This window comes from Xenopus laevis, chromosome 8S, assembly GCF_017654675.1.
Source record: "Xenopus laevis strain J_2021 chromosome 8S, Xenopus_laevis_v10.1, whole genome shotgun sequence".
Taxonomy (NCBI): Eukaryota; Metazoa; Chordata; class Amphibia; order Anura; family Pipidae; genus Xenopus; species Xenopus laevis.
The window spans coordinates 55,232,941-55,244,390 of NC_054386.1; the positions used below are offsets into that span (position 1 = coordinate 55,232,941).

At 39.7% G+C, this 11,450-nt stretch overlaps 1 protein-coding gene across 3 annotated transcripts; it reads left to right on the forward strand.

Annotated features, from left to right (window-relative positions):
- uprt.S (uracil phosphoribosyltransferase homolog S homeolog) lies at positions 1-11,120 on the forward strand. Of its 3 annotated transcripts, none has more exons than XM_041574872.1 (8): positions 193-328; positions 1,691-1,740; positions 2,049-2,091; positions 3,835-3,904; positions 5,708-5,770; positions 6,232-6,393; positions 7,076-7,174; positions 9,175-11,120. In XM_041574872.1, exons 2-8 carry the CDS (start codon positions 1,691-1,693, stop codon positions 9,279-9,281), a joined length of 594 nt encoding a protein of 197 aa, XP_041430806.1. In that variant the 5' UTR covers positions 193-328; the 3' UTR covers positions 9,282-11,120. The 3 variants fall into 3 exon arrangements, with proteins under 3 accessions (XP_018088434.1, XP_041430806.1, XP_041430805.1); XM_041574871.1 differs by lacking the exon at positions 193-328 and adding an exon at positions 359-507; XM_018232945.2 differs by lacking the exon at positions 1,691-1,740 and having other exon boundaries at positions 1-328.
- Positions 11,121-11,450: the final 330 nt, after the last annotated feature.

The following is an 11,450-nucleotide window of genomic DNA, read 5'->3' on the forward strand; positions in this document are numbered from 1 at the left end:
TAATTACTGAAACGCTTGCAAGGAGACGTCGGGAGTTGTAGTGTCACCACAGTCTGGTCTCAGTCTGGGGATGCCAATTGCATGCTGTTATCTAGTGCATGGAAATCATGCCGGGAGAGCAGGAGCTAGTGCATAGAAAGATCCGCTTTGATGATGGGAGCGGTAGTAGTATTGAAGGCGATAAAGAGAGTGAGGAGAGCGGGAGCCCTAGGTTTGATGGACTTCCGCTTCAGGAGCTTCCTAAAGACCAGCAGCAAGTGGGACCCCAGCTCAAACTGCTCCCCATGAACGATCAGATCCGGGAACTGCAGACTATAATTAGGGACAGGTGAGCAAAGGGAGGGGAGTATCACAATGCTGACGTGATAATAATACTGGGCCAGGTTTCCGGTTCTGTCGCGTGTATGTGATTATGACAGCACTCGACAGTAGGCAGTGTAGTAGGGGGATCATCCATGCCTGTGACCCAGTGTTAAGGAACAAAAACATCAAAAAGTTAAAGTATTTGTAAGTAATGAACAAATAATGTGTCGCCCTGCACTAGTAAAACTGATAGGTTTGCTTCAGAAACACTACTAAAGATTATGTACTAAGGTGCTGTGTAGCCATGGGTACAAGAAAAGAACACACTGGCACACGAGGCTTGTATCTGCAGGGCGAACCCTTGCAAAACTTTTTACTGCGGTGGTGCAACGTTTCGTAGCCATGGGTACAGCCATTCAAGTACAGGATACACAGTAGATAACAGATGAGCACTGAAGAATCCTGTTGTTTACTACAGAGCTAATCTGTTATCGTTTGTGAATCCTGTGCTTTTTCAGCTTTGATTGGTTGTCCCTCCAGCTACCCAGCAGCTACACAGAACTTTTACCAGTACAGGACAACAGTATATTATATTTTAATTAATCTAAAACACAATCAGTTTTTGTTGCTACTGTTCCTTTAAGCATGGCACAAGGGGGCGCAAATGTTGAGCTAGTGCAAGGCCTGGTTGCCTTGAGATGGAGTCTGACATATAATCCAAATGCTATTTAGAGACTGCGAAGGGGTTTGTCCCCCCCCCATGAGGGATTTTGCATTGAGTCTTTGTTTTCTCCCTGATTTAGTTCTGCCGATTTATGTTGCACTTCAAAGGGGTTGTTTCAACAATGCTTCTTGAATTCTGGCCACCACAACTGGATATTCTACATTGGGTCTTACTCTTACCAGTGAGGGGAAGAATGTCCTGTACATTAAATACATAGATTTAATTTTCTAACTTCATGTCTCATATCCTGGTCCTGATGAGTGCCAAGTCATTGTTTGGGGAGGATAGTCCATATCTGTATAATGAGCAGTTCCTTATCGCAAAACCTGACACAGGCTCTGTTATGAGTCCACAAAAAATTGAACAGTCATGAGCAAGGTACATAGTGCCCCTTTAATATAGGTATTTTAATAATGTTATCTTTGCCTCCTATAGCCTTCTACCAGACATCACTTGCCCTCTGCTTCATAGCCAGTATCTGCCACATTTGTGGGGGTTTGACTCTTATAACAGGCTTTCTGTTGTTACTGTTAATTCATTGAGCCTTTGGCTACCCACACAAATGTCTGTATATTCTCAAAGGATTTAAGGTATAAGTGGGTACAATTGTAGGGTGCCCTTTTCTTTGCTGGGGCCTTAATTAAAGGAATTGGAATTTTGCAGATGTACAGTTTGAACTGGGACCAAGCATCCACAACGATGACTCTTAATAGGTGGGTTTCGACTAAATTCTCTTTGTTTCTTTGTGGGGCCAAAATAATCAGGTTCCATAATTTAATTCTGTTCGGTATTGTATAAAGCAAATTGGGAAGATCTGGTTAAGCAATGACTGCTTTAACTATTGTATATAACTGTCCAGTGAGTTACAACTATTAAAATGTGAGGATTAAAGCTGTATACACTGTTTTTATTAGTAAGCACCCAGTTATATTGTACAGTACATCCAATGAATTGAGCTTATTGTGTGTACAAATTGCTTAATAAAAATTGCTTAAAAAAATCCTTTTAATTTGTTCCACAGATCAACAAGTCGTGGGGACTTTGTTTTTTCTGCAGACCGTCTGGTAAGTAACCAGGTAGTTTCTTATAGCTCTTTAGGCAGTGCAGTACTCTTACTGAAAGGGTCACAGCTGATTTATATATATTAGGGAAATTGGCAACAGACATACGTTTTATACTGTGATTCAAAGAGCAAACTGGTGTGTTTTTCAAAAGTTTGTGTTTTATTTTGAACAAGACATTCAGCCCATGTAATTCAGCCCCTACTCTGAAATAGAACAGGAAGCATTGCTGGCCATTAGTGTTTGCTGCACTAAGTTAATGTATCAAAAATGTAAATTGTTGTGGAACAAATCCAGGGCAGCAAACTCGACTGCAATATTCTTTATTGGGAAGCAGAGTTACACAACATGTTTCGGGCTATGCCCTTTGTCAAGTGTAAAGGAACATTCAAAAAAAACCAAACATTTAAAACCTCATGTGACTAATCCAGTGCATCATGGGTAATTAACCAATTAGTATACCCCATCCAATAGAGAGCATATATGCTAAAGTGCAACGTGAATAAATACATTTATCTTAAATACATAAATAAAAAGCATCATATAACCATTACTGACATAACCTTCTCCATAATCATTACATTAAAAATTCCAATTGTTATAGGGATATGTGTAATATTGTATTAAAATTCCAATTATTATAGTGGGTACATAAAAAAATATATTTAAAATCCAGGTAACTGCTTGGACCGGCCTAACCTGTAAGGGAAATAAGGAAATTGCCATTAGGCCTATCCAATCACTTGCATTTTGTAACTATGTTGTGTCAATTTGACGTTTATATTTGTTTTTGCAACATTGTTCTGACACTATTATAAACTCACAAATTTTTTAGCTACAAAACCTTGTATCTATTCGGGCAAATATATTACAAAGCTGTTACAAACAGCATAGTATCAAAAGCTAAAATTGTTCTCCTGATAGAATGGACTCGCCCATACAAGATTCAGCAGGAGATCCATGACCTTGCAACTAGCTGACTAGTTATAAATCCTGAAGACAAAAAAGAATATATTATTTCCAAATATCCTTTAGAGGAACATGCTAAATTATATTGTTTATTTAATCCTTTTGGGTAGGTACTGTCTAAACGCTTTATCCATCTGGCCTCTCTCTGTAGTAACAAAGTATTATGATCCCCACCTCTAGTTGGTTTTGGTACTGTTTCTAGCACCTTCCATTTAAGCTGACATACATTGTGTTTTTCTGAATCAAAATGCCTAGCTACAGGGGTATCGGTGTAAGTATTTAATTTAAAAGTCCGTATATTACTTTTGTGTTCTTTAATCCTGGTATTGACAGATCTAATTGTCTAATTGCTGCACTAAGTTACACATAAGCCTTCTATTCTGGGTCTAAACTGGGCTTTTTCTTTGCTTATGAAAACTGTCTCTGAAGCTTGAGTGACCTTACTGAGCAAGGGCAATGTTCTATTACTTAATCACCCTTGTTACCTTTGTCCAGTTTTGCTCCTGGTACCAGCACAATATGTTACATAAGTGATTCCACCAGGAAATGATTCCCCTGTTTTGCATTCTGTGCTGTGTTTAACAGGCATGGACTTCCAACTCTTCATTTCTATTTGTGAATTAAATCATGAATTAAATTAATGAATGAGAAATAAATAATAATGCATTAAATTGATTAAATAATGAAGTCTATGGGGAGATAACTGATGTTGGCAGAGCTCAAAGTGAACTGATCTAATATAATAATATTCTTATTGATAAGCCTTCCTTTCTACAGATCCGGCTGGTGGTGGAAGAAGGACTCAATCGGCTGCCTTACACAGAATGCACGGTCACTACACCTACTGGTACTGCTCTTTAATGCACGAACATTGCACTGAATTATTATCCAGAGCTCTACTCATTTGTCACTGGAGTTTATTTACAAATGCTGTGGATCTTAACAAGCTAGCATTCCATTTTAGCATATATCACTTTCAGTTAAGGTGGCCATACACAATTACGATATTTCCCACAAAATCTTTCCCACAGATCTTTCGTATGATATTGGTGTATGTATGGCTGCCTTTAGTCAGCTGGTGCCTGTACAACTTAAAGGAGAATTCAACCCTTTAAGAAAAAAACCCGTACCCCCCACCCCAGGGAGACCCCCCCTCAGTGGCGTAACTACCGGGGGAGCAGGGGGTGCGATTGGGCCAGGGCACGCACCCCCTCAGGGCCCCTCGGCAGCTCACGCACCACGATTCCCGGGTGGTTCCGGGTGTACGGAGGGGGGGCGGGGGGCCCGGCAGCGCGTCCCGCGCCAGGGCCCGCCCCCCTATAGTTACGTCACTGCCCCCCCTCCCTCCTCCCCACAGCCTAACTGCCCCCCCAGGGAAATGCCCCATACTTTATACTTACCCCTCAGCGCAGATTCTGGCATCGGAGTTCCACGCAGCCATCTTCCGGTTCTTCGGCAAGCTGAGTGGGAGATCGCAATGTTGGTGCATGCACAGTTGGAGCAATTTGACGGTTTTCCATCTTTCAGGTCTTCGGCAATTTTGACGCAAACTGGTAGATTGCTCCAACTGCGCATGCGCCAACATGCCAAAAATTTAATTTATAAAGGCCCGAGTGACTGGATGTCTAACATAACAGAACACTACTTCCTGCTTTGTAACTCTCTTTACCACTGACTGGTTACCACGCAGTAACCAATTAGTGACTGGGGTGGGCACATGGGTTATAACTGTTTGCTTTTGAATCTGAGTTGCATGCTAAGTATCAATTGCAAACTCCCTGAACTGTATGTCTCATGTGGCCCCCTTGAAGTCGCTGACTAAAGATGGCCATACACGGGCCGATAAAAGCTGCCAACAGACCGAGTCGGCAGCTTATTGGCCCGTGTATGGGGCCCCAGACGGGCTTCCCTTATCGAGATCTGGCTGAAAGTCGGCCAGATCTCGATCGGATGGGACTAAAAATCTCGTCGGATAGCGGCCGCATCTGTTCGTTGATGAGGTTCCGTGATCCGACCGCCCGTTAGGCATCGTTAGGATCTGATAGTTGGGCCCTAGGGCCCACGATCGGATCAGCCCGATATTACCCACCTCAAGGTGGGCATATCGCGGAGAGATCCACTCGTTTGGCGACGTCGCCAAACGAGCGGATCTCTCCGTGTATGGCCACCTTAACTCAGAGTTAGAGAGCTGTAAAGCAGGAAGTAGTGTTCTGTTCAACATCCAGTCACTCCAGCCTTTATAGATTACATTTTTTGCTAACTATATTAGAATTTATTTTTTATTTTGCACAGCCTATTTATTTACCCAGTTTTTATTTTTACACTGAACTGTTCCTTTAAGAGAAAAATGTAGTAGTTTAAAAATGAATGCACAGCATCTTAAGTGTGAAGCACATTCATACAATCGGTTAACCCAAGGTTTTGCTCTACTGTTACTGTTGACCCAAGCTCTTGCTCCTATGATCAATTTTTTGTTTATAATATTCAGGGTCTATATCTTACCCCTCAAACATACTTCTTTGTAAATTTAAAGGTGTATTAGATGTGCTGCTGTAAATTTCAAGGTGTGTAAGCTTGCGCTACTTTCTGCTTTTGTGTCCGTTTGTGTTATTTTATTTGTTATTAGTTACATAGCTTTTCTGTGTAACAGGTTACAAGTATGACGGAGTGAAATTTGAGAAGGGAAACTGTGGCGTGAGCATTATGCGGAGTGGTAAGTATCAGTCTTATAAGATATACTGAATACATTTCATACATGTGGTCAGTCACCATACAGGATGAGTATTAACATTAGATGCAGTGATGCACCAGTGCAGTAAGCCATAAAGCCAATCCCCACTGCTTTGGTTTGAAACAGGCAGTCTGAAAGCCAAAATACTATGGAAGAATAAAAAAACAGTAGACTCACAGAAAGCATAAGGATGTGGAAAGATATCATGCTTATGAATTGCATTGATTTTGAGCTTCCAGTCTATGTCTCTTTGCTGCTACAGTTCCTAGGAATGTGTGTCCACCATCCTTTCTCCAGATCTGTACCTCAGTCATCCTTTGCCTGCCTTTCCTCCTTTTCCTTTTGATGGCTCCTGCCATTATAAATCATGAGCACTGTACACAGTGGCATTATATGTGGCTTAATGTTTGAATACATTTCAATCTACGATTCCTTTTATCCAGGCGAGGCCATGGAGCAGGGATTGCGAGACTGCTGCCGTTCTATTCGCATTGGGAAAATCCTTATCCAGAGTGACGAGGAAACGCAAAAAGCTAAAGTTTATTATGCAAAGTTTCCTCCAGATATTTACAGACGGAAGGTTCTTTTGATGTACCCTATACTCAGTGAGTATTTATTGGAGTTTACTGTGCCCAATTATAGTTTTTTTAATGAAAACTGAAGGTCTAGAAAATGCTTCATAATGCCGTCTTCTGAAGTGTTTCTACACATTTGTGTTTTATATATTACAATGCATACACCGGGTTTCTTCTCTATAGTAGCCAGACTCTGCTTTTCTCTGGTGTCCTCTTCCTGACAAGAGAAAAGGATTGGGCTTAGAGGACCTTCTTTAGACTACTAAGCCTGATTTAAAAATAATTAGTTATTCTAGGTGCATCAGTAAGAACTTTAGCAACTACCCTTGCCAAGTACTTGACCTTAATATGACAGTTGAATTTCGAGTTCTAAGTACCAAATGCATGTCACTATGGTTGCTTAGGGGTTAAAACCATTTTTATTAATATGGCAGCTCATCAAGAAAGAATATGGATACAATAACCCTTTTGTCCTTGGATTTTTACAGCTAAGGGTAATAGAACACAGCATTCCTCTATTAAATGGAGCTTGTTACAGTCTTGAAAAAAAACAGAATCTGTATTGCAAATATACTGCACTGGCTCATTTTTATGAACTGACCACAGGGATTCCATGCCTAAAAAAGCCACTATAACCTACTTGCCCCGCTTTAGACAACTTGTAATTTTTGGTTTACCTTTAATTATTTAAGTCTTTTCTTTCATTATCTAGGCACTGGCAATACTGTTATTGAAGCTGTGAAGGTATTAATTGAACATGGAGTCCAGCCTGCTTGCATCATTCTGCTCAGCATTTTTTCTACCCCACATGGTAAGCATCAAGCTATATTGTGTGAAGTACCAGAATTTAGTGAAACAAGGCAAATGGCCAGCACTGTTTATATCAGGGGTGTCCAACCTTTTGGCTTCCCTGGGCCACATTGGAATAAGACAAATTGTCTGGGGACACACATGAAATACACAAACACTATTGATTTGTAACAGTAAAGAAAATACACAGAAAATAAATACCAGATGGAGCTATACACTCAAATATGGGACACCTGGATATCATATAGACTTATTATTATATTATTATTACTAATTGGGCAATGAGAAAAGCCCCCCCCCTTATATCCATTGCACCATGACGTTTCCTCAGGAACCGAGTGTTTCAAGCTGGGCCACATTCATATCCATCCTGGGCCGCATGCAGCCCTAGGGCCGCATGTTTAACACCCCTATTTTATATCTTTCAATGGTCTAAGCTCTGCACTCTACCAAGCACTGGGATGTGTGTGGTGTTATTCTGCTACTATGTATATATCTGGTCTTTTCAGAAATGTCTCCGCAGAGCACATAGCACTGTGTTAAATATACTGCAAAACAGAGGACACACAGTGGGCTCTGGGAGCACCATCAATACAGCCTGTGAACTCATGGGTGAGCAGCACTGGGAATACTTTTAATATGTCACATTATCCCTCAAGGTACAGAAAGGGTTAGTTTTGACTCTTTCTGTGCCAGCAATTTAATTGCACACCTCTCCGTTTAATGGGTTCTAAACTTACTAATTACTTGCTGGAGATATAATGGAAGCATGCAATTGCATGAAATGCTAAAGGGGATCTAGAATATACTGATAATATGTTCGTTTTACAGTTTGGCTGGGCTTACTAAACAGATATGAACAACATTGTGTAAGTGTAATTGAGTTACCCCTTCTAAGTGTCAGTAAGCCTACAGAGACAATAGATAAAGGTATAACTGCTGTTATTCAGCACTTGCAGGGTTAAGGTGTTTGTGGTACCAAGTAGATGATGCTGTTCGTGCCTGGCTTTGAAACAGTTTAGGCACATCTAGGCGTCATGGCAGCTGTTTTGTTTTTATTTATTTATTTATTTATTTATTTATTTAAAACAATTTATTTTCATATACATTTAGCATCTTTATATGCAAACCCAGTAATCCAAGAAGCCATTTACTCTATCTTTGCTATCAGGTAACACCTTAAACTGAGAATTCTGTGGAGATGGAAAATAGAGTCCAATAACAGTTTTAGTGCTAGCTTGTTTGTGTCACATCACGTCACGAAACAGGGCAGCGAGGCATAGGTTAAAGGAGAATCTGTGGCTTAACTATGGTTCTATAAAGGTCCAGTAACATCGAAAATAATTTTTTAAAAATTCGTTAGTATACATAGAAAAAAAACCACCAAGATAAATTAAACTTTAAAATCACAAAGCCTTTATTAAGAAATAACTTACCGAAACTCAGCTTCTGCTCCTCTTCAGAAAAGACGACCTGATCCATCGAGCGGTGCTCAATTACTCCTCCCTGAATATCTCCTATAAGGAAGGCAGGGAGGAGAAAAAGTGATGCATGATGGATCGCCCGATCATTTTCTGAAGAGGAGCGCAAGTAAAGTTTTGCTAAGTTATTTCTTAATAAAGACTTTGCGATTTTAAAGTTTAATTTGACTTGGAGTTTTTTTTCTATGTATACTAATGAATTTTGTTTTTAAAAAAAATTTGATGTTACTGGTCCTTTAATTCTCATGCCATATATTCTACAGTGGGCAGAATTAAGGTTTAGAATTAAATGTACAATTTTTATCTAAAGTATTTTTTTCTAATGCAGTTACATTTCTTAGGGTGGTAGACATCCCAAATATACCAGACTTATGTATTTTGTGTCCCACCAAACAAGCAATAAAACACTGGGGCTACAGAAAATTAAAATGTCCTGGTTTTCCATTCCCATACACATGTTTTGTATGTGTTACCTAAGATTACTCTTTAATGTTTTATTTTGTGGTGTATTTTATTCAAGGTGCCATCTCTATCATCCAGGAATTCCCTGACATCACTATTCTAACGACAGAGGTCCATCCTGTGGCTCCAACACACTTTGGCCAGAAGTACTTTGGCACAGACTGAATATAAGGCACTTCTATAAACTGGAAAACAATGCAGTGCCCTGAAACAATGCAGTGCCCTGCTGCTCAACTGTATTTTTTGCCCTTTGAGGAAGTTACAATATGCAACCTTTTTGCTAACTTTCTTTTTCTAGATTTCTACTTCATTTTTTGTATGGCCACAAGGAGAATGCTATGAAGGATGTTTGAACTTTGACCGCTGAAATCCATAAGAACTTTAAATGGACAACATTAATATACGTGTCATCGCTGGTGATTTAACTTCTGTGTTACAGAAAACTAAATATTATTTATGAATCTAAGTTAAGTGCCATACATTTTCATTTAACTTTAGTAGGGTTTTTAGAGCATGACTGATGTGCTTCCTTCTCTGCATGTGCAATATTTGTAGGGTGTATGGCTACATGCTCAAGGGCAAAGTTAGGGTTCCAAATACACATAGCACTCCCAGAGTTTTTAAAGGTCACATGTGATCTAACCCTTTTTATATAAAGTCCAGTGAGTGCATGCCTTATGATATGTCAGTGATGATTAACAGGCTTTGCCTTGTGCTCGGTTTCTGCCCTCATTCTGCTGCCGACACAAAACGTTTTGAGGGTTTAGAAATGTTTGCATGGATGCACATATTGTAAAATAATTTACATTGGCAGCTTTAAATAAAATACACAGCAAGAAAACAGGGCTGCTTGGCACTCAGGGGGAATCCACAGGGCAAGTTAAAAGAATGTCTATTGGTCTTAGTTAAAAGTATAACTCCATAGGCCCTACATGTTTCGTACCTGCAAGGTACTTAATCATGGGCTAAGCCTTGCTGTGTAATTTGGATTGCCGCTCTCTGAAGCTGGGGGTCTGGGGCTGGTGCACCTGGACCACACAATCAACTTTGTGAGCTATTCACTTTTTCATTCTGGAGCACCTTCAATTCCTTTTTTCAAGCTTTAAATAAAACTCAGTTCAATGATACTCCAAAAATATGGCCCTTTTCAGTACATGTGAAGCCCCAATATCTGGTCTGTTATCCATATGCCATTAAAATATGCAGAGAAGGAATGTTCAGTGCACAAAGTATGCTTTTTAATGACATGGTATGGTCTGCATAAGACTATATTTGGAAAAAGCAAAATAGCACAGGTGAAGTTGCTAGTAGCAGCCAGGTTGCAATTGGATTTTATTATTCATTTTTATTAGACCATTTAAATAATTGCTGACTGGTATTGTCAACCACACTTGTGCATATGGCATTTTCATTTCAGTGTGACCAAACCAGCCTTACAGGAGTTAAATATCTCTGGGATAGCTTTCTTACATTCTTGTCAAAGTAGATGGGATGCCGTTTGCTGTGGTTACTTGCTCATCTCAAGGATTTTATATCTGTGTTCCATTAGTATTGCTCACACCTCATTGCCTATTTTGTGTTTCTTAAAGAGCCAGTAAATTAATTTTTGCCCATTATTTACAAAAAATGTTTTCTTTATACAGCAGCAACATTCCTAACTTGTGCAGTGATCTTCCTATGAAGAATGAAAATGTCATCCTTTCACCTTGTAACTACCCCTTTTGTTTGTATTAAAATACTGAGCTGCTGTACGGTTTCCTGTATACAACAGTCCTGTGCAAATTGAAGTGACAAGGACACCGTTATTTTGTAGTTTTCTGCAAGTTGTTTAGTCTACAAGGTGTTATCACTTTATGACCACTCCCAAAATCTGCTCCAGGAAACCTTGTTGGCACCATGAGAAGGAGCAATTGTGTATCAAGCTGATTAATGCTATTGGCTTTCTAGCTGAATTCACATACTGTATATTTAATGCTGGCTGATAAATAAAATACATTAAATAAACTGTACCCTGGGCTGATCCAGCCTGTCAATATATGATCTCATATGGCAGGATGCAGGCACATTAATTTAATTTACAAACAACTGCTGGCAGAGACACCACTGCCTGGTTAAGTAACTTTGTGCTTGCCTGTTCATTCACATACCAGGGAATCAGTATTGTTCAAGTCTCCCTGTTCATCTGCGGACAAGGGGTTAGGTACTGAAGCAATCACAAGCTATAGTGAATATAAAGCTGTTACTGTACCAGATTCTTCATTTCCTTGGTGTTTAGTAGTGGTGCATCCTTATAAACAGGGTTTCCAGCCTATAGGCATGCCATTACAATGCAAG

Excerpts from the sequence above, each read along its gene's own strand:
- uprt.S (XM_018232945.2), top strand. The coding sequence starts at position 99 with ATGGAAATCATGCCGGGAGAGCAGGAGCTAGTGCATAGAAAGATCCGC. Across the intron at positions 5,771-6,231 it reads CGTGAGCATTATGCGGAGTG|GCGAGGCCATGGAGCAGGGA; the intron begins GTAAGTATCAGT and ends CCTTTTATCCAG. Across the intron at positions 6,394-7,075 it reads TTTGATGTACCCTATACTCA|GCACTGGCAATACTGTTATT; the intron begins GTGAGTATTTAT and ends TTCATTATCTAG.